General features: G+C 40.5%; 1 protein-coding gene across 1 annotated transcript in view; it reads right to left on the reverse strand.

Moving 5' to 3' along the window:
- USH2A (usherin) overlaps positions 1-22867 on the reverse strand; it is a 594633-nt gene that overhangs the window by 109200 nt on the left and 462566 nt on the right. The window contains exons 53-58 of the mRNA XM_063125387.1: positions 22371-22568; positions 21145-21299; positions 18606-18804; positions 11687-11794; positions 9912-10095; positions 7259-7416 (exon numbers count right to left, since the gene is read on the reverse strand). Coding sequence (XP_062981457.1) covers positions 7259-7416; positions 9912-10095; positions 11687-11794; positions 18606-18804; positions 21145-21299; positions 22371-22568 — 1002 coding nt within the window. The remainder of the gene's footprint in view (positions 1-7258; positions 7417-9911; positions 10096-11686; positions 11795-18605; positions 18805-21144; positions 21300-22370; positions 22569-22867) is intronic.

Here is a 22867-nt window from a genome sequence, read left to right on the forward strand (position 1 = left end):
ATACTAATAAGCTTCCCAGCTATTTGTCATATGACTAGTTTCCTCTTCCTAGAGGTCCTCTGGGAGCTGGTCTTAAAGTTTTTGTACCATATACTACAATGCAAGGATAGAGATTGATGACTTAGAGGTCTAATCCTGAAATTCCAGATAGATGAGTTTAATGGGGAAATGTGTATGGAACATTTACACATTTGAGGTCACTCTAGACATTCCACTCATTGACACTGTTAATAGAACTTTCAATTTGATTCAGGAGGAGTGAGGCCAAACCATCTCTGACCTCCTGTGAAGGGGACTGAGTTGGCTTGGCTTTTCCTGCCCAATGGAATAAGGCACAGGCTGTATGTGGATGTTCAGCAGTCTGTGCACAGCAAAGCCAGCTCCCCAGCTGTAGCACCAGGTGGATGATCAGCCAGGGGACTGACACACACACACACACACACCACACACACACACACACACACCTTTATATCATCCAGCACCGCACCCAAACAGTTCCCCAACATTTGACTAGGGCATGACTGACTGGGGTCAGGTCTGATTTCCCCAGGAAAGGGTTCAGCTAGTATACTAGACAAAGCTTGTGAAACTTCCCAACTGTCACAACTACCTGAACATCAGCAGGGCTGAATTCAGAAAACCCCCCAAGATGTGCTGTTCAAGGGGGAGTGTGCAGCCTTGTCCAAGACAGCCTGCACTCCAAATTCCAGCCCAAATTAAGCTTTATTTTGTTATGAACATAGGTGCCTACTTTGTACTGAGTCCTACTATTGGTCCATCGAGCTCAGTATTGTATACAATGACTGGCAGCAGATCTCCAGGTTTTCAGATAGCCCTACCTCAAGATGCCATGAACTGAATTTATGGTGTTTTCTATACAAAGCATGTGCTCTACCACAGAGCTCTGGCACTTCTCCATTCAGTCATTCAGTCATTCTCATCCAGTCCAAACTTGCCACCAGATGGCAGATACCAGTTAAGAACTTCCACTACTTCTCCAGGAACAGAGGATGAAAATGTGAAGTAGACCTGATAATAACACTATAGCCCAAATGTCTGGATGATCTCATCCTCTGGTTTCATGTAAATGCTGAATAGCATGGTAGACAAGACAAAATGGGTATTTGTGGCACCCTGCATGCCAAAGGTCACTGGGTAGAAACTACTAGAGAACCAGTCCCATCTCATCCTTGTTAGAACACCCGAAGGATATCATGGTTGATGGTAATCAAATGCCTTAAAGTGCCCAAGAGAATTAGAAGAGTCACACTTAATGCCGGCCATCCACCCCTTGATGCAGGTCATGCACCAGGATGACCCATGCAGTTCAAAACTATGAAATAGGAGTGAATGGCAATGGCAACCATTTACCTATATGGAGAAAACTAAAGGAGTGCATTCAAGGATATAACTGGGGTGGGATTAAACTGTTTCCCAGCTGTTGAGAATCAATCCCTGTAGAATCATATTGGTAAAAGAAGTGCACCTAAATTCACCATCTCTTGCTCTTTCAGAAATTAAAGACCTATTTCCCATTGTGAGGTGTGCTTGAGCATCTCCACCCCCAACCCCCCTCATGCCTTAATTCATCACTTTAACCACTGCTTGGACATCTTGCCATTTAGCTAAGACAGGAGTTTTGAATTATTACATCTATAAAGTTATGGAATTTGGAGACATCACTGCTGTTGAAACATCATAATTAAAATAAAAGGAGACTCCATGGATAGGTAGCCCATAATTAATCCTGTGGGTGCTTATGTGATCCAAATTTTATTATGGAGGACTAGGGGATCGAATGCCAAAATGCAGCCTCTTTCCATAGTCAGGAAGATACTGTGGCCAACTAGCCTCTCATCAAAACTTGATTAATAAAAAGCCATTTTATTCCTGGAGACAATATCAATTAAAATGACTGTCTCAATGGGAGAATCACTGCCAACCCTTATTATAAAGGTTGACCTTTGAATGTAAAAGGGAGAAATACGGTACTTCAATATGATGTATTGAATGCATAACTGAAGAATCATTCATGAAAAAGTAAACTCTAAAAGAAAATAAAACTAAATCTACAAAATAGAACAAACCTGCCATGAGTACTCCTTGGGGACGTATAGTTTCATCTCTTACTATATAGTTATTCGGGGGGTGGGGAGCTGCAGCTATAGGCTATACCATTTCCTATCCTTGTAACAATGCCCTCCAGTTGCACTCTTAGCCATTTTCCTTAGACATTTTAATGGGTCAAAATTTTCTTCCAATTTTAGCCTTTGAAAGACAATCTGAGTGAGAACATAGTGAAACCGCAGCTCAACTTTTTTGGAAGGCATTCCTAAAAGTGCTTTGTCATGTCCACATTTCTAAAGAAAGGAAATGTCTCAATTATTTATCTCTCCCTTGTCCTACATCTCTGCCTTGTCAACAAAGGGAACTCTGGGTCTGTACCCCAGTCAAGCATCCTGTGACATAACGTAGAAGTTGGCTGGGAAATATGATCCAATCCTGAATTGTCCCCACTTCCAGATAGATCAGCAGTTTATTTTAATGTGGAAATGGATAGGAAACATTTTCATGCTTGAGGCCATCCTCTACCACAATGTAGTCAGCAAAACTCCTTTGCAAATTCCCATAACGTACCACCACATGTTGTTTCTCAGGTTAACTCAACCTCTCTTTCTCCATAGTTAGCCTTCTGCAGAAAGACACTTCCTACTCCAGGCAACAAACCTCCACCTTTTCATCAAACACCAGAACCAAAGAAGCCTCTTCATGATTAGGAACAAGAGGCAAACCTAGTGATTCATTATGCTTCAACCTCATTGGAATTGCTGGATATGGAAGAAGCAGGAATTGCTGGATATGGGAGAAACAGAAAAGGAATAATTCAACCTTCCTTCTCTTTGTTTTTTCACCAGGTTACTCCCCACATGACCTGGTAATAATAAACCATGGTGTGGATTAGGATCAGCGTTGAGTTGACTATTAGTTCACACTCAGTTGACTTACTCATCCTCTGCCCTCTCCCTGCCCCTGAGTCCTCCTACTAGTATCCTATCAGCCACTGCTGCCAAAAATCTATCCTGCTGGCTGGACTAGAGTGGCAGCTGTCACTTGTGAATCTGTGGCTGATGAAATAACTAATGGTGCCCTCCACATGACATGATAACCGACAGTGGTTCAAATAGCCAACTCTGCACAGCATTGGTTATTTGCGTTGGCTATTTCAGCTAAATAATCAACCATTGGTTAAAAAAAGCTCCCAACACACAACACAAAAACCTATGGTGGATTAAATAACCAACCATCAACTAATTAAACCACCATTGGTATCGTGTTGTCCGAACGCAGTCACTATAAAATACACAAGCCCTGTTTTTAGATGACTCCCTACACACCTCACCCCACAGGGCAAGCCCTGGTTCTTGGTTCTCTGCACATCTTCTTAACTCAAACAGAACAGTCACTTTGTAAGTAAAAAAGCACCCAAAGTATATTTAAAAGGCATTACAACACAGTTAAGAATATGTTTATGATATGCCTTCTGAACTATACCATGATTTTACTGATCGATTTATTTGATTTTTACCCTGCTTTTCTACCATGGAAAATGGCACTAAAGGCATTTTATAATCTCTACCTTTAAAGCTGAAAGTATGTGTGTGGATTTGTATGTCCGGAAATGTTTACCCTCTTCCTGATGAGGTAGAAACTTGAAATTCTCAAGGTCTTCATGGACAAAGTTAAAAAGAAACCCCTTAAATCCAAATTTTTGCAGTTTAACTAATTTTTAAAATAATTTAAAACATATCTTAAGCTGTTGCCTACAAATCCCAGCAACTGAAGGCATGCTAGGAGATGTAGGCATAACAGAGATCTCAGGGGATCACGTGTGGCCACATGGGCAATTTTGCATAATGACGACACAGCCCAACATGCCTTCATCAGTGCTGCCCGTGTTGACGAGAGGAGAGAAGCACCTCTCAGAGGATGCAGGCAGTGGCCCGCCAAAGGCATAGTGGGAGGTGTAGGCATTTCAATGATCTCAGGGGAATGCATGCAGCCATGTGGGCAATCTCCTGTGCAGCTCCAATGGCCACCACCAGCTAATAGTTGGTCACCCAGTGGAGACTGCTGCCTGCAGCAGCAGCCTCCATCTCAGGAGCGAGGCCAAGGAGAGAAAACGGAGCTGAGGAAACAGGTGCTGCCTGCTCACTCACTGGCAGAGCGGTGGCAGCGGCAGAGCAAGCCACTGTGGAGAGCGGCAGCAATAGCCCCTGTCTGGTGCAGGAAGCTACCTGCATTGCGTCAATGGCGGGACTGATGGCTGTGGCAAGTGTGAAGGTGTTGGATAGGTGAGGGAGGACATGAGGAAGAAGGACGTGAGGGAGAAGGACATGAGGGGATGGGGGCACTCTTCTGGGACCTGGGCAACACCAGGTATATCAGCTGGTCTATTTATATAAAGCTGAATGTATGTGTGTGGATTTGTATGTCCCAAAATATTTACCCACTTCTAGATGAGCTACAAACCTGAAATTTGGGGCGGTAATAAGTCTTCCTGTACAACGTACTCCCAAAAATCCAAAACCCCAAATTGTTGCAGTTTAACATTTTTAAACAATTTAAAACAAATCCTACGCTGACACCTACAACTCTCAGCATGCCTACAACACAGGGCCACCTGTGGACTGCTGAAGGCAAGCTGGGAGGTATAGGCATTTCAGAGATCTTGGGGGATTGCATGTGGCCATTCGTCTGAGATCTCTAAAATGGCTACACATCCCAGCATGCCTTTCCTGGAGATACCTGTGTCCACTGAGAGCCACTTCCCTCCATTCCTCAGCAATGCTACTCCTCGAAATAGTGGCTCGGATCAGCGTAAGTGATGAGCGGAGGGAAGTGGATTAATGTTATTCGGGTCCCAAGCATATCTGGGAATATCTGCTAGTTGCGAATAAAATGATTACAACAATAATAAAACAACTGCATTAAAACACAACAATAACAGAATAAAATAGAATATTGTTTTGTGCTAACCATATGATGAACAGACTGATTAATATGTGATTAGTAGGCATTGTTTACATGGAAGGTTGTACAGTATGTACTTCCATTCTCCTTCAGTGCAGGATTTGCAAATGAACCATCTTGCATTTGCTCATATCATTAATTTCTGCACAGGAGCTGCTCCCCTCCCCTCCACGGGAAAATGCATGTACCCTCAATGTGGGTAACAGCACATGTATTTTCCTATAAAAGAGATGTGCAAGTTATCTTTCAAATGTTAATAATATCTGTGAATACAGGAAGTGTTCTAGAATATAAGGACTGACTGTTTGAATCAAGCCAAGGTCCATCTAGTCCACAAATCTGTGTCCTTCAATGGCAAGGCAGGTCGTGCTGGAAGCCCATAAACTGGGACTGACAATGATGGCTAGCCCTAGGTTGTTTTTCCTGCAACTCAGAGGTGTTCTATCCCTGTCACATTTATTGCCAGTAAAGGGATATTCATTGACACTATGGCCACAGCTAGACCTAAGGTTTATCCTGGGATCATCCAGGGTTCGCCCCTGCCTGCGCACTGGATCCTCTGGATCCAGGGATAAACCTTAGGTCTAGCTATGGCCCTAGTTTGTGGATTAATCTGTATCTTTAAATCTTTTTTTTAATTGTACAATTCAAACAAATAGGTGGGGAAGGGAAAACAGACAGAGGCTTGTTTTCCAATAAATCAAAATCCAGTTACTCATTTTGGCTTTTTAATTCTTTTATATGTGTTTAATAGCCTGACTCTATGCAGAGTTCGGCACAGGATCGACTGGTTCAGCCATGGCTAACTTGGGCTGTAAGAAGGTCACAAAAGGTATTTATAGTAGTGAATATTCAAAGCTTTCACTGAAATTTATTATGAAAACTGAGACAGTATGAGACACTTTCCAATGAAATCAACAGTAGATTATAAGTCAAATTCACCTGCCTCCTTTCTGGGTTCTAAATCCTAGGCAGTAGAGGGGGTGGGGGGGGAATTTAATTTAAGATTTTAATCTTTTTCATATATTATAGCATTTCTATAATGGATTTTGTGCTTCTGGAAACTAAGAGATTGACAGCTCAGGATATTATAGATCTATTAACCATTGGTTCAATGGGCATCACTGGAATATTTACTATTCCAAGCATGAATACAAACGTTTACCAGGTAACTTTATATTTAATGTTTTTATAGCCTCTTATCACCTTGTGGCTCTTTTCTAAGGTGTGAATACTTTAATTAGGAAGAAAGAAATGCTTAATTATGATTTCTTCAGCTATATACATCAATACATTTAAATATTTTTTTTCTAATGCAAAGAAATTTGATTAAAATAGATTAAAAGCAGAGAGACAATTTACAATATATCACTATAATTAATTAAATAACCATTTTAGACAGAGACCTCCGTTTCTGTCTGAAACAGGAGTTTGCAATCTTTTAGTATTTACAATTGCTCATATTTTGCAGCACTTATGAACTAGAGTTTTGATTACAGAGTCACACATGGAGTACAGGAATTTCAATCAATATGGAACACTCAATTTAGACTACCCTCCAATGTTTAGGAATACCTGTAGGAATGAGGGCAATTAACTGCAAGTGTCGTTAATTGTCATATTTGCTGACCTCCTACTAGTAACTGGGGCCCTTGTTGGCTGGGATTGATTGTACTCTTGGGAAAATGGGCAGCTTCTAAACCCGCTGAATTTATCAGAAATTCAGCAGAAAAGGGAAAACAAAGAGACGATGTTGAAAGCCTGGTTATCATTCACTGTAACATCTTGTTCCAAATCCAAATTTAATTAATAAATTAATTGGACATAAGGTATGGAAGAATGCTAGTACAACTGGATGACCAGCATTAAATAAAAATTATTATCTTTTCCATTTGAATGGAACACACACTATTCTATTGCTTAATTATTTCACAAATCATTTTATCATTGACACGAGATGGCCCAAGACATTTTGGTGCCTGAGGCAGAAAATGGTCCCTCTCCCTCGCCATTATACAAAATTAAATAAACTAAATCATTTGATGCCTTTTCCTGATACACCCAAATTTGCCACTTCCAGGCCAGACGGCTCACCCTGTCTAATGGCTGGGTCAACACTTCCCTAAACAACAAAAATCAAACAAAGGCCAAAATAGATAACTGCAGCAGATAACATTTTTTTAATATCCCCAAATTTACTATATAGTACACAAATGCACATGCTTACCAGGAGTGTTCCAGGCTACAAAAATAGAAGTTGAATCCATTATTGTGACATTATATGGGACATGAATTTCCTCTGGTGTTGCTACTGGTGTCTGGATAATGTATTTGTCACTAAGATTGCTACCACCCCATGTGCTGGCTTCTAGCTGGTAAACATATCTATAAACACACATCAATAAAGAAAAAGAGCAGAAAGAAACAGAATCAGTGTTTCAATATTTGAGTTATTTTCAACACGTTTAATTTTCAGGCATCATTATGTTCAGGAAAAACACACATCATAAAGCATGTTGTCTGCCAAACACCAATAAAATGCAGATTCCTGCAGCTATTTATATTTGCTACATACATGCCTGTGTACATATACCTACATAGTATGACACCTATACCGCATGGAGAATCTAATCCAGGGAACCTGAACTGCGGTTCTTCATAGTGCTGATGACCTATTAGGGGGTCAAAAGTGAGGAGCAAGCATTGAACTATGTGCTCTCTCCTCTGGCCATTGCACACAACTAATAAAATAAGAACGCTGATTATATGTTTGGCTGGCCATACACGGAGGGGACCAACACACAATCTCTGCTGCTAAATGTGTTTTCCTTTCATTCCCTGAGGAATACCTTTTTACAAGTGGGAATTTCTGCAGCAGAAACATTTGTGGAATCAGAGAAACTGTATATAAAACTCCTATGTGAACAAAATTAGTGATATCAGATTTAACATGCTACATTATTTAATTTGAAATATAATCACATGGTAATTTTAATAACTGGTACGATCATCCTGGCACCTCTCCTATTCAAGCCCAGTGAAAATCAATGGGAGCTGTATGAAGAGAACATCCATACTCTTGCGCATGCCCAATCCTCCCTTTATAAGTGCTTCCTTTACACCAGGGGTTGGACACTTTGGCCTACAACTCCCGTCAGACCTAACCAGCATAATCGAAGTGAAGTATGATGGGAGTTATAGGTCAAAACTTATGGAAGTTCCTGCTTTACACTAACACATGCTCTTGAACTATGAGGGCACCTCTGAACTCTATCATTTCATTGTTAGAATTTTCAAAGAGTAAACCACTCCTGACAAATATTCAACAAATCTCCTCTTAAAATCCATCTGAAAGGGAGAGGCTAGGAAAACTAGGCTTGGTAAAACTAGGGTGACCATATGAAAAGGAGGACAGGGCTCCTGTATCTTTAACAGTTGTATTGAAAGGGGAATTTCAGCAGGTGTCATTTGTATATATGGGGAACCTGGTGAAATTTCCTCTTAATCACAACAGTTAAAGCTGCAGGTGCCCTGCCCTCTTTTGAATCTGGTCACTCTAGTATAGCTCTTGCACTTTAACTGTTGTGATGAAGGGGGAGTTTCACCAGGTTCTCCATATATACAAATGACACCTGCTGAAATTCCCTTTTCTATGCAACTGTTAAAGATACAGGAGCCCTGTCCTCCTTTTCATATGGTCACCCTAGTAAAACTACCAGGAAAAATTCCTTATTGATCTTGTCCTGAATTCCCTTTACTCAAAGCAACATTTGGGGCAAAATTTTACTGGATTTGGGTGGATTGTGGCATATAATTAACAATGTACTTTAAACCAACTCCTAACAACATAAATCATGGGTGTGATCTGGGCTGTTGGGTGGTAACTAGAAAGTGGGGGTACACAGCTACAAACTTTCACACATTCATAGCACAGAGGCCAGTAAGCCTGTGTGCACCAGTTGCTGGGGAACATGGGGGGGAGGGTACTGTTGCCCATGTCCTGCTTTGTTGGTCCTGGGTAGACAGCTGGTTGGCCACTGTGTGAACAGAGTGCTGGACTAGATGGACCCTCGGTCTGATCCAGCATGGCCCTTCTTATGTTCTTAGGGTACATTCTAAGACAGACCTCACCAAAGATAATGAATTTACTAGACCATGTCCCAAAGTCTGCAGTGGGGGTGGGGAACAGTGAGTGAGCGAGCAATAAAACACAGATTTACTTGTATCTGATGGCCAGCCTGTATCCCATAACTATTCCCTCATCCATATTGAGATGTCTACCCATCAAGGAATTAATCCCTAGTTCCTCTCCCACTGCAAGCAGGTGTGGGAGAAACTGAAACTGACAGATACATCTATCCAGGCTGAGGGCTTTGAGGGCTTAGCTCTTAAAGGTCTGTGTTTGAATCCCTGAATATTCAACCATGTTCGTGCTGAATTAGGGTTTTTTTCTGACACACTTCTAATCTTTAACAGCTATGTGGCAGGCAGGTACAACAAAGCCCTTTCCATGCTGGGAATAGCTGTACCTATTTAATTTGGCCGATGCAGATGGGAGAGAATTTTGTTACAGTTTGTTTTTCATAAGAATTTATACCAAAATCCATACATTTCTAAATACTAAGGGCAGAAAGTTCTTGAAATTTTAAAAATTCAAATGCAGGAGAAAGACAAATGGATAGATTCATTCATCCCTGCTCTTACTGCTGTGCCATAGATAGTAGTGAATAAAACAAACAAATGAGGACGTTGTAAATCAATTGCCAAACTATATTAATGTTAGAAATTCATACAATGAGCTCCAACATTTTTGGAAGGTAGAATATATTATAATATATGAAATACCATCTTAAGCATATCATACATCTCTGACATTTTACCTGCTATTTGGTTGAAGACCAGAATGAGTGAAATTTAGATTTCTTTTACCACCCTTGAAAATCTCTTCTCCATTACAAAGCAATCGATACTGAAAAATAATTCCATTGGGTTCCTCTGCTTCATCCCAGTATAATTCCACTACTGTAGAGCTAACTATGATATGACGAGGCTGTGACCATACACCTGTAATTACACCAGCAACACTTCTTTTTAAAATAATAATAATAAGTCTTCACATATTTATTTAATTTTATAAACAGGCTAGAATAGAAGTCTCTGTTAATACACAACAACAAAACCACAAATAATTTCAACTTGATCTGAAGACTCACTGTGACAGAACACTGCCTTAAATATTTTTATTTATTTATTTATTTATTTAAATTATATGCCACCCTTCAACAGATCCCTAGAAGGTGGATTACAAAAAAGTTAAAATTACAATAAAACAAATTAAAACAAAAGCACTAAAACACCACAATATAAAAGCAGTCAGCATAATTAAAAACAAATGCCAATCAGCATAATATCAATGTACTGATGATTAAAAAGCCAGAGATAATAACAATGACATCAAGTAGACGCCAGGTGGCCAAACACATGTGTAATGCCCAGCTGTAGTGAATGGTCTCACAGCTATATTTTGGACTAGTTGCCATTTCTGGACCATTTTGAAAGGCAGCCCGATGTACAACACATCAAAGGAGTCTAATCTGGAGGTTGTGAGGACAGGGATTAATGAGGCCAGGCAATCTCTGTCTAGGTAGGATGGAAGAAGGTGTGTGTTAGAAAGTGCTCTGTGGTAAAAGGTGCTCTGTGTCATGGAGGCAACCTGCAACTGCAGTGACAAAGATGGATTAATGAGCACACAGCAAATGTGTTCCTTCATAGAGAGTTCAAATCCTCTCCAACACACACCACTAATCTGAATTACCCACCAACAGGACCACCATCTTTTATGGATTTAGCTTTGATTTATTGACCCTCATCCTATCCATTGCCACATGTTATAGAACTATGTGGAATGACTGGATGTGGCCATATCTAGATTAGGCTATGCCTTAGCATGCGACATTTTAACATGAGCCAACTTGACAAAGTATGACTCAGCACCATCACATTAAAGTGAATAGCCATCAGGAAATCTACATATTTAAGTACATATTATATATCCTGAGGGTTTTTTTTTTGGGAGGGGGCGTTTGGCAGGGCTCACAATGAGATGTACAACTAGAGTCAAAACAAAACAAAAAATGGAAAAAAATGAAAACAAAACAAATAATTTTGCCTCAGAAGAAGTCAGCTGTGAAAGATGGGGCTCATCTCCTAATCTCAATGTATGGCAGAGAAAATTAATGTGTGTCAGAAGGTGTTCCCTGAAATACGTATCCTTGCATCATCAACCAAAATCTGTGCAAATCTGCGCAGAAATAGGGAATAGTGGTAAAGGAATTGGCAAGACTCATTCAATGTGTTCCCACTATTAGCCACTGCCTATCCTTGTTCTATCCCTTCAAAATTTCATGGAGATATACCACATTAAAGTTGTGGATGTATGTACAAAGGGGCCACATATATGACTGCACCAGCAGAATATATATATATATATATTTAATTCCAATGCTTTGTGACAAAAATCTAGTAGATGGCTCTTCTGATATTGACCACATTGAATCAGAAAGCACAAACACATACACTACTGTCAACCAAAGGGCCACATTCGCTGCTGGTATCAAGGTGAAAGAGCCCCAGAAGTTAATACACTTCTCTTTACCTTGAGGAGCAGCTTGCAATGTTCTACCTGAACTTGTTCGACTAGAAGTACATCCAGCAAATGTACATGCTGCAAGTGTGAAGCTGTAGTTCCTGTGTGGTTGAAGATCTAAATTTGGAGAGAGAGAGGGGGGGGGTGTTAAAATGAAGTCTCCAGATGTTCTAGAAGAAAGCCAAAGGAATATATTTCTTGTGACCCAACAAGAACAATACGTGAGTTTAAATGCATTTCACTCATGAAGCCCAGAAGTTGAGCAAGGTCAGCAGCTCTCCCCTTGTTTGATCTCAATATGCACTCAAAGGGCTCATCTACTCCAAGCAGATATTCCACTATGAAATTGGTATGAAAGCGGTATATAAAATGCAGGAGCCACACTACTGCTTTATAGTGGTATTGAAGTGCACTGACAACTATTGGGGCCCACTGACACATACCATATACTGCTTTCATACCACTTTCATGGTGTTATATCCTGCTTGGTGTAGATGTGTCATAGGACCCACCTGTTCTCAGTGCACTTCATTACCACTGTAAAGCAGTAGAGTAGATCACTACACTACTGCAATATCACTACAAAGCAGTAGTGTGGCTCCTGCATTTTATATACCGCTTTCATACCACTTTTTTTTCCAGTATCAATCAATCCTTTATTTACAGTCAATAGACCAGAAAAAGAAAGGTACAGTTATTTATTTATTTATTTATTACATTTTTATACCGCCCAATAGCCGAAGACCAAGCAAAAGGTCAATAAGATAAACTAAGCATATAAAACATACCATTAATAATACATTTTAATACATAAAAATCAAGGGTAAAAGGGAGTAAGATCAGAGCAAGAATGGGACATGTGTTAACATTAGATCTTGAACAGAACATAGGAGGAAAATTCAAGCAATCATATGTGGTCTGATGAGAATGGCCAGATTCAGAAATCAGGAAATTCAGGAAGCGGAGCCTGATGGCGGCGCTGATGGCTCCCCCGGGGTGCTTGCGAGGAGCCTTCCGCAGGCACCCTCCACGTGCACGGCACTGCAACGCCCATCATCCCCAGCCAGTCAGGGTGATGCTAGTGGAGAGATGCCGCCTTCGATGCCGCCTCCACCGTACCTCCAGCGCTGACGGTCCGAACTGCGGCTGTGGAAGGCACAGAGCAGGTGTTTGAGCCTGCCCAGAGCCTGCCTTTCCAGAGTGAGTCCACCGCGGTCCAGCCAGTCGTCGGGATCAGCCAGCGAGTCAAGGCGCGATCCAGTTAAAAGAAGGACCTGGGCACACTGGGCTATGTGCTGGGCGTCATCATGGTCGTCATAATCATTGGCATTGGAGCAGGGATTGTCGTGGGCTACATACCACTTTCCTAGTGGAATATCCTGCTTGGTGTAGATGAGCCCAAAGTCATACCACCTCTAAACAGGGAAAGCTTCATTTAGAATCATAGAATCATAGAATATCAGAGTTGGAAGGGGCCTACAAGGCCATCGAGTCCAACCCCCTGCTCAATGCAGGAATCCACCCTAAAGCATCCCTGACAGATGGTTGTCCAGCTGCCTCTAGTAGTAGTTAACTAGTAGTTAAGTACTAGTAGTTAAATAGCCATTGTGAGCCCTAAGATCCATGATTTTTTCAAGTCCCCCTTTAAAGTCAAGCCAATAGCTATCACCACACCTTGCTGGCAGTGAATTCCATAAACTACTTGTATTTTGCCATTGCATAAAGACACACATGCACACACTTTTGGGATCAAAAATCTAATGGGATTTTGAACAGAATCTGTTGTAGTAGTTTATTAAATGTGCATGGAATCCATTCTGAAATACTACCACTTTTCCTATCAGTATCAGTTTTACAAGTCCTCTCCTATTTCTATACCCTTAATTTACCATTACCTCCTATGGCTCCACCTTTATCTTCCTCTGCATTTCTCTAGCACAAAATGATTCAAGCCTCAACCTTTGAAAATGGGTTTATAAATATGTAAATATGTATTCATTCCAATACGCAAGTCTCAAAAGGCGGCATCAAGGAGGGAAAAGACACCCGATTCTCTTTTTTGTGAGCTCAGAAACTGCGATTAGACTTCTGTTCACATTTTGTACTTTTCCTCTAATCTGCCTTGTCCTTGTCAGTGATGGGTCCCGCTCTTTCTTATCTCTTCTTGCTGATCCTTTGCAAAATGTTTTCATTAAACTACCACCGTAACTACTTTTAAGAAAAACAATGCAATTCTATGACAAGAAGGGAGAGAGAAATCTTAAGAGTTGAAGCTTTTGTCTAAAATTGGGTGGATGACAGCTTCACTGTTATTTTCAAAATGGCCATACATACAGAACAGCAATATGCAACAGACCCATCAGAAAGGGGTGAGGGGAGAACAGTGAATGAACAGCACCCAGGGCAAATTGAACAGGATATGAGGCATAGAAAAATAAAGAGATGAGTCAGAGGGACACCCTGGACAATAACCTAATCATAAACAGAAGAAGAAGAAGAAGAAGAAGAAGAAGAAGAAGAAGAAGAAGAAGAAGAAGAAGAAGAAGTTGTTCATCCCCATACAATTAGCATAAAAGCAAGAGGGTTAAAATGGCAGCTGCAGGCTAGAGAAGCAAAGACATGGATTGGAGCCAAATATTCAACAACATTTCATGATAGGAAAGATTACTGTAGCAACAGATTACTGCAATTCCCCTAAAGGGAGTCATGTTCATTTCTTTTTAAAAGGAAATATGAAGCAAGATTCATTTACAACTACATAATACACAGGGAGAAAATAGGAAGGGAAAATGAGTTCATACTGTACTAAATATACTGGAGGCAAGCATTTATTTGTTGTTGTTTATTCAGCTGATATTAATAGCAGAAAGATTGCTTTCGAGCCCTGGCTGCCTGTGTGCTTTGTTGTAAAACGCAGCATATTTTTGTGATTTATAATAAACACAACATTGTAATTTGGGCTGTGGAACTTCTCCCGAGAAATTGCATTAGTCTTGGCTAAAGTCTTGTAGCTCTCCTTGAAAATAATCAGACATTTTTCTCCAAAGTGAGTCTTTATGGTTGTTTTTAATTCTGCTTTAGCTTGGGAAGTGCAGAACAGGCTTGAGAAATTTCAGAAATCTTGTTGAAAGTCTTCCTGTAACATTCCTCAGATGTTAATTCGTGTAGAAATTCACTTTAGTCAAATTTCACTGGCAGTTCCACTTATCTTCATTCATTTCCCTTTTATTCTGTTTTTATTCTTCTATCCCATTTGTTCACTGCTCCAAAATACTCGGATAGGGAGCAGTATATAAATATTGTAAATAAATAAATAAACATTAAATGAAAGTGGACATAAATAGTTGTGTCTAATAGCACTAACCAGTGGCGTACATCTATTTATTTGTTTGTACATTTTTATCCTGTTGTCCCTCCAAGGACCTCAAGATAATAGAGACCAAATGGCACACACACACCCTGCCCCGTTTCAGGGCCAGCACTTGGGGTTCTCTGAAGCAAGTCACTTCATCCTGCTTCAGGCATCCTGCATGGCCCCCCTCTCCCGTTTATCTTCACAGTAACCTTGTAAGGTAGGTTAAGCTGTGAAACAGAAATGTAATGTCTCCAAATCAGCTACTCAGTTTCCTGGGGCTTGGAACATGGGTCTCCTCGGTCATAGTCCAACACTTTAACCACTGCTTATTTACATAGCCACATATATGTGGAAGGTCAGCTTCTTCACTTGATGATGATGGAGAAAAAAATCCTAGTGGATGCAACTGAACACTGGTGTGTGCCTATGGTTATGTATATTCAGGGGCAGTTTTTTCTGCTTCTATTAAATCTCCTATGTGCCACCCAGCAGAGCTTTTCAGGGTCATCCAGAGCTTATTGCATGCTGATCTTAAGAACACTGTGGAACCATCTTAGGCCTGCTGCAATACACTTGCTAGGCACTTCCAAGATAAAATATCTTCTGTATGGAGGTAGACTCCAGTGTTACAGTAGGTGAATTAGGTGAGGTACCCAGAGCACAGCTTTGTCTAGTTTTCTTGAATGAGTTTCAGTTGGTACAGCTCAAGAACATTGACAAGGTGCTTGGACAGATTCCTTGCAACTCTTGGATCATAAAAACAGGCAGAGAAGGGACAGCTGGCTGAACTAGGGAGGTGATCAACTTCTTGCAAGAGGGAGTACTCCTGAGCCACCTGAAAGAGGTAGCAGTGAGACCACTCCTGAAAAAAACTCTCCCTGGAATCAGAAAATCTTAGTAACTCTAGGCTGGTGGCAAATATTCCTTTCCTGGGCAAGGTTTCTTAGGGTGCTACAGAAATCCTTGGAGGTTTTTCACAACTAGCACGGCTACCCTTGGAAATGTAAATATTTGTGAAATTCTCCACCCATTTTAGTCTAAAAAATATTCTGCACAATACACACAGTGTGTTCAGTGAAGTGTATGCCAAAGAACCTCTGTCTGTAACAAAATAAAATCACCCACAAAAATCTTGCCATATAACTCCAGTATTCCATAAGCATCGAAGAAGCAAAAATCAACTTCAGAAAATGAATTTTGGTTCTTGCGGTTGCTGCTGAAGAGGGCAGTCTTAGCTTTCTTTTAATACAATGGCCCCTAATTATTTTAGCCTCCCCCTCCCATCCCCCACTGCATTAGCAGACCATTTGTAAAGGAGTAGTAACACAAAGTGAAACAATGCCATAACTGTCATCCAAATTGTTCTGTACAGAGTACTGGAAGTGTTCACTAATAAATGATATAAAAAGGTCTTTTATTGACAAGCTGCCATATGCTGTTTGCATTAGAGAATATGAGAAGATGATGGCTGGTGCCCCTCGATCCCAGTGGCATTCAACTCAGCGCGATAGCAGAAAATGCTTCAGTTTACTTAAAGCATTGATAACACCTCTAAATAATTAACTGAGGACTTCCTGTCTTCAATTACTTAATGCTTTTTTTAACATCTTGAGAGGATTATAAGCAATTTATGGATTTCACATGACGAGCACATTCACCGCTATTCCCACAAAGCATTTATGGGATCATGTTTCTAAAGCTTTGATGTAATTAAAAATAAGCGGCGAGACAATGGTGCAGTGGCAAGGTGCAAGCCTCCTCATCCGCAATTTGTAAGGCCCTTGGATTCAAAGTCTCAGGGAACGCTAATGCTACAGCTTCATTAACGTTCAACTGTTGCTCTGGGAACAGCAGAGGTTTTTTTTAAGAAGATGAGAAAATCAAAACACAGGCCTGCGGGGACCTGAAAGGATGGTTAGTTCAAACATTTGAGATATGTGAAATAAGTACCGTTGTTTTAGTGCACATCATGAATTTAGGGAGTAGTATATTACCACATTGAAAAAGGACTCTTACACCTTGGGATGGAAAGGCAGCATTGCCTTGGACAGCAAGGGAGACTTTTTGAGACGCACCAAAAATGACATTGAAAGAGAGGGGTTGTTTTAACTAAAACCACAGAGAGTGATAAATATTCATGGGCAATGGCTTTGACACAGCAAAAAACACATAAGTTCTACTTTGGGACAAAAGGAAATCCTACTCTTGGATTAGCAAGGCAAACAGCAAGGGAATGTTGTTGCCTTTTGTGCTTTGCTTTTAAGCTTCCCAAAAACAGCTCCCTGGGAAATGGATGCTGGACTAAATGGACATGTGGGTTGAAACAGCAAGGGTTTCTTACATTTTAATGGTATCACTTAAAACTGAATAATACATTTCTTCCTATGCTAGATAGCATTGCAATGTCAATAGAAGCTCATTGCAAATGTAGTAGTAGTGGTAGTAGTAATAGGAAGATAATTTAATTTAGAGAAAGAGGGAAATATTATTCTGTTCCAAGCATTTGTGCTATGACACAAGCCACACATTGTGGGTTGCCTAGACTAAATTTTGAAAATTGTCAACGACTTTCTAAGGGAAGATACAATACAGTTAAAGGCATGCACTCATCAAAGTGACTGTCAAGTTCTTGAATACAAATGTTAATGACAGACATTGCAACTTAGTGTCTGTTTTTCTATAACAGCATTAAGAAAGCTGGAGGGTTAGAAAAGCCACGGGGCTGAAATCCTTAGATATTCTTCAATGTAGACATGATGGATAGAATCTTGTACCCAGCTATTTGTGCAGATGTGAAGTCAATGGGATATAAAAAAGGAGAAGAAACGAATGGCATCATCATCAAAGCGTATGCATATCTGAGTTTGGTCTGAGGTATGGCATAATAAATATTTTCTATCTAGCACACTGAAAGTTGTACTGGAAAAATGGACCTCTCCATTTTCATGATATGGGCCCCATGATACCTTCAGAAAAAATACCAATGCTTTAGTCCCATCCTGGAAACCTTCCACTCACAGCATAATAGTTTATTATTTATTTTATATATTTATTCCTTGCCTTTCAGTCAAAATTCATCCAAGACAGCTTATTAATAAAACAATCAACATAATTTGAAACCACTAAAACAACAAAACTGTAGGTAGTAGTAATAGTAATAGTAAATACAAAAGCCAACCCTGTTCATCATGCCAAAACGTATGTTGACTTTACCACTACAACGGAGATTGTGGCCCAAATGTAAATGTTGTTATCAATTGCACTCTATTTCGAGTATAGGCTGGTCTACAAATGCAGGAGAATGTCATGGGGAATGTTGTGAGAGAAAGAATGGACTTCACCACTTTAAATTGCAAGTTGGAAGATCAGGTTTTTAAATGCTTACCTATATAGACACACACACACCACAATTCCCTGCAAGGAGAAATACAACATAGATGAAAATGGCTGGGGAGAAAGATTTGCTTCCTGGTAAATGTACTTGGGATTGCATCCGTTAAAACACTAACATAGGAGGACTGTCTGCTAAATTAGACAATGACATCATGCTATTGAAGAGCTTCCTGCCCTTACCTGTTACTGTATGCTGCATCTTGCCTGCTGTGTCAGTATGTATAAGTCCTTTCCCAATTTGACTGATCTGGTATTCTCTGATTATACCGTTTGGTTTCCTTGGTGCCATCCAACTCAAATGCAAAGCCATTGCGCTCAAAGCTGTAACTGTTGGTGGCTGAACACTCTCTGGGACTCCTTGGACAGTGACTGCAACTACCTGAACACACATGAATTAGACAGCAATTTATTGTAATAGTACACGAGATACCTTGATCAATGAGAATGTCACTTCTAGTTTAAAATGTTGTTGTTTGCTCTGGCATATCATTACCACAGCCCTGTAGAACTAGTTACTTTTCTCCCCTTGGTTTATTTTTCGCCCCACAGCAAAATCTGACCTTGAATATGTTCACGTATGAGTCTAGGTGTACAATTTATCAAAGCAGATTCACAATGTTTTGTTTTCAGTGCATAGCGCTAGGCGAAAGGAAAATCTGGATGGCAGGCTGTCTTGCCAGAGAATGCTTGATAACTTGTTTCCATATGGTTAATCAGTGTCTTTGCATTTTAACAGCCTGATTTCATATGGGTTTTATCACCAGTAAACATGGGCATAAACTCTGATGCCACTGCTACCCTTGCCCTTAGTCAGGTGTGCCAACAGAAGGGATTGTGGGTAGTTCCCAGGCTGACAGAAAGCTGCTCGTACATCGGCTGCTGTGTTAGAAAGGATACGGGTAACCAGAGTGTCACTGTGATGTACTCCCCTCCCAAAACCCAGTAGTATCTGATCTTTGAAGTGCAGTTGAAAGATTCCAGAGATTTTGCCAATCAGAGCTGAGCAATAAGACATCACACGGGCATCAACAATGCTGGAGACAGACCAGGCAGGCTCAGGATGCTTTACTGAATTTTTGTTTTGTCTGTTAGCACCAAAGATGTGAACTCATTGAAAGCACTAAACACAGCTGAACTCTGTAGCTAAAAGAATAATTCCTGCATTGTTGGATCTGAGATGCAATAGTTAAGAACATAAGAAGAGCCCTGCTGGATCAGACCAAGGGTCCATCTAGTCCAGCACTTTGCTCACACAGGTGGCCAACCAGCTATTGACCAGGAATCCACAAACAGGACATGGGTGCAACAGCACCCTCCCGCTCGTTTCCCAGCAACTGGTTTATGTAGGCTTACTGCCTCTGATGGCACAAGATGGACAAAGCTATCCAAGCCTTATGCTAGAGTGTTTCTTACTATTTCTGAAATTACGGCATGTGTGTATTTGCTTATCCACAAGGATCTGCAGACCTATGTTTTCTGGGTCAACTAGAAAAAAAGCTGGGCTATTGGATAATACCATGGACGAGGGATTGCTGCTTCTCCCCTGCAAAGTGCCCTCCCACCACTTTGCATGATGGGGGGGAAGGGGAAAAGAAAGTTTAAAATTAGATGGAGGGGTTCAGATGCAGTGTATCATAGAGTAGTAACATTACCTGTATGGATGCAACAACACCGTCTGTTTACCTACAGGACCATCATGTGAACCAGAAGTATAGCTATTTTTGACCTATTATGTGCACACTACTGAGTGTGGGAAGAAGGCAGGTCTGGATAAGGGTATTAAAATATTGATATTTCTCAGAAAATGCCTTGGGGGCCAGGCCAGAATCTGAGCCCTAGCGGCTGGACGTATGCCTTTACTCAAGCTAGAAAGAAGAATCAAGTATGGTAACTGGGATCCCCATTTGGAGGACCTTTGTTACACAACTGCCCAGGAAGGGTGTGAAGCATTTGGAAGTCTCCTGGGCAATTGCCAAACTCTGTTTTACTGAATGAGATTGCCATGGAGCAAACAGGATGCATTTATAAAGTTATTGTTGGATTTTAATTAGGGCTGAGACAAATGGATCTCCTAACTTCATACCCTTGTTTGTAGGCTGTGGATTGCTCCACTTTTGTTTAGGCTTCAGGGATGCCCATAAAGATGGACACTATTTGTTCATTGCACAGGAAGGAAGCATGTATCTGTTATGTTAGTAATGGGATGCTTCCCATTTTCCAATATTACACAGTAGTCTTTTCAGCAGAATGCCAGAAGATATGGAAACATTCTGATACTGGCTAGGCAACTGGACCCCCAGCACAGGGTGGGAAGAAAGTGAAAGTTTCTCAGGAGACTCACCCATGGCCTCATCTACACCAAGCAGGATATTGCACTATGAAAGCAGTATATAAAAGGCAGAAGCCACACTACTGCTTTATAGCGGTATTGAAGTGCACTGACAACTATTGGGGCTCATTGACACATACCATATACCGCTTTCATACCACTATATCCTGCTTGGTGTGGCTCCTGCCTTTTATATATCGCTTTCATACTGCTTTCATCGTGCAATATCCTGCTTGGTGTAGATGAGGCCCATGTATCTAGCCAACATGGGAATGCTTCCATGTGTTCCAACACTGTACTGAATGGCTGCTGCACTGTGCTGAAGATAGGAAAGACATTGTTATGAGATACCTCCACAGCTGTCACTGATATTGTGCAGAATTTACTCACCTTGCTGCTATCTGCACAACCAGCAACTGTGCAAGCACGCAACTGATATGAATATTCCTGATATGGTTCAATACCACCGGTGTCTGTGAAGCTCAGTTCCTTTCCTCTGAAACGCTCAATCCCATTTCGGAGAAGAATGTAATGAATTATGATGCCTTGCCATAAAGAGGGGGAAAACAATCTCTTTGGATTAAAGATATACCAAGAATTCACAGGCTAAACTATTTTTAGGGAGTGTTACAATGGATTCTGTAAGAGTCATGATTATTACCAACATGCTAGCAGGGATAGTAATAAATTGGGGAAGGGAGAAGGAAAGTCATATAACCTCACTGAAATTAATGAAAGTTTGGGCTTGTTTGGATGTAACACTAAGCTACAGTTTGCCATAATATGAATGAGCCCAGGCTCATGAGCTATCCTCTCCCTTCTGCTCCTCTGGCATGACCATGAGGAGTTCAAAGTTTTCGCTTCCATTTTTAATTAACCACAGTTTAGTGTTATCTTTCAATCTGGGTAACCTGTGGTTAGTCTTAACTGTGTTTTGTGACTGTGATTTATGAAGCTGGCATGTTTTGGTCTTAGTGCTATACTTTGGTTAAACAGAAGCAAAAGCCTCCAGTTCCTTCCTCACAGCTCTGTCAGAGAAGAGAGGAGTGGGGAAACACATGAGCCTGAGGCTCATTCATGTAACAATATCCATTGTTTAGCATGACATTCAAATGAGACCAGTATGAAAATCCCATTAATCTGAACAAGGGCCAATCAGGGAGATGTTTCTAGAGAATAATATGCTGAGATGCTTCAGCAGACCAAACCTAAAAATATGAACCAAATATTATATATCAAACATATTTTTCTGGTGTAAATATATGATGATTATGAACAGCATCTTTAGTTGCTGTAGAAACATGTATCATTTTAATCTGGAATAAACAACTGACAAAACAAAAAAAGCAGTGCACCAGTTCATCCCTAGATGAGTGAAGTTATCAAGGATTATTCTTCACCAGGTCAGCCTAACTCTTCTGAATAGAGGGATGTTTGGAAACTAATAGAAGACATATATAAAAATTACACTGGAATCATGTGTGTACTTTTGGGAGGGAGACAGATATTAGGCTGCTGCATTTGAACAAAATATTGTTATTTTATAGCAGATCCTGTTTGTCAGACAAGCAGAAAATCTGAAGACCAGATCTTTTAATATGCTTTTATAAAAGTACCATTCGATTGATGAGGCTCCTTCCAGCTTAGAAATATTATGTCTTCCCGATTATCCACTTTGGTCCACTGGGGTGGACTTATACCTTCAGGCACATCTTGTTTCGTGGTAGCTCTGCCAATTTCACTTAAACCTTTTCCAAATTTGTTCCATGCAGCTACCCTGTATTCATATGTGACATGAGGTTCTAGGTTCAGATCTAAGGAGAGAAAATTTGACAAGAAACTACAGTAAACCTGAATGTGTATTAATCCTAGTAATTCATTTTATAGTATATCAAATTCTCTTTGGGGATAGACAAACCAGTCTCCTTTTGTTATGACTGTGCATCCCATCAATAACTCTTGGACCCAGCATTGCAGGAACTTCTTCATTAGTCAGACATTCTGTTTGCTTAACTGCTTGCTTTGTTCCACATTGATATACACAGACACAGCAGAAGCCCCCTAGATGATTTTATTTTTATTTTTAAACTACATAGATGAACAATTATAATAT

This window comes from Elgaria multicarinata, chromosome 4 (genome assembly GCF_023053635.1).
Source record: "Elgaria multicarinata webbii isolate HBS135686 ecotype San Diego chromosome 4, rElgMul1.1.pri, whole genome shotgun sequence".
Taxonomy (NCBI): Eukaryota; Metazoa; Chordata; class Lepidosauria; order Squamata; family Anguidae; genus Elgaria; species Elgaria multicarinata.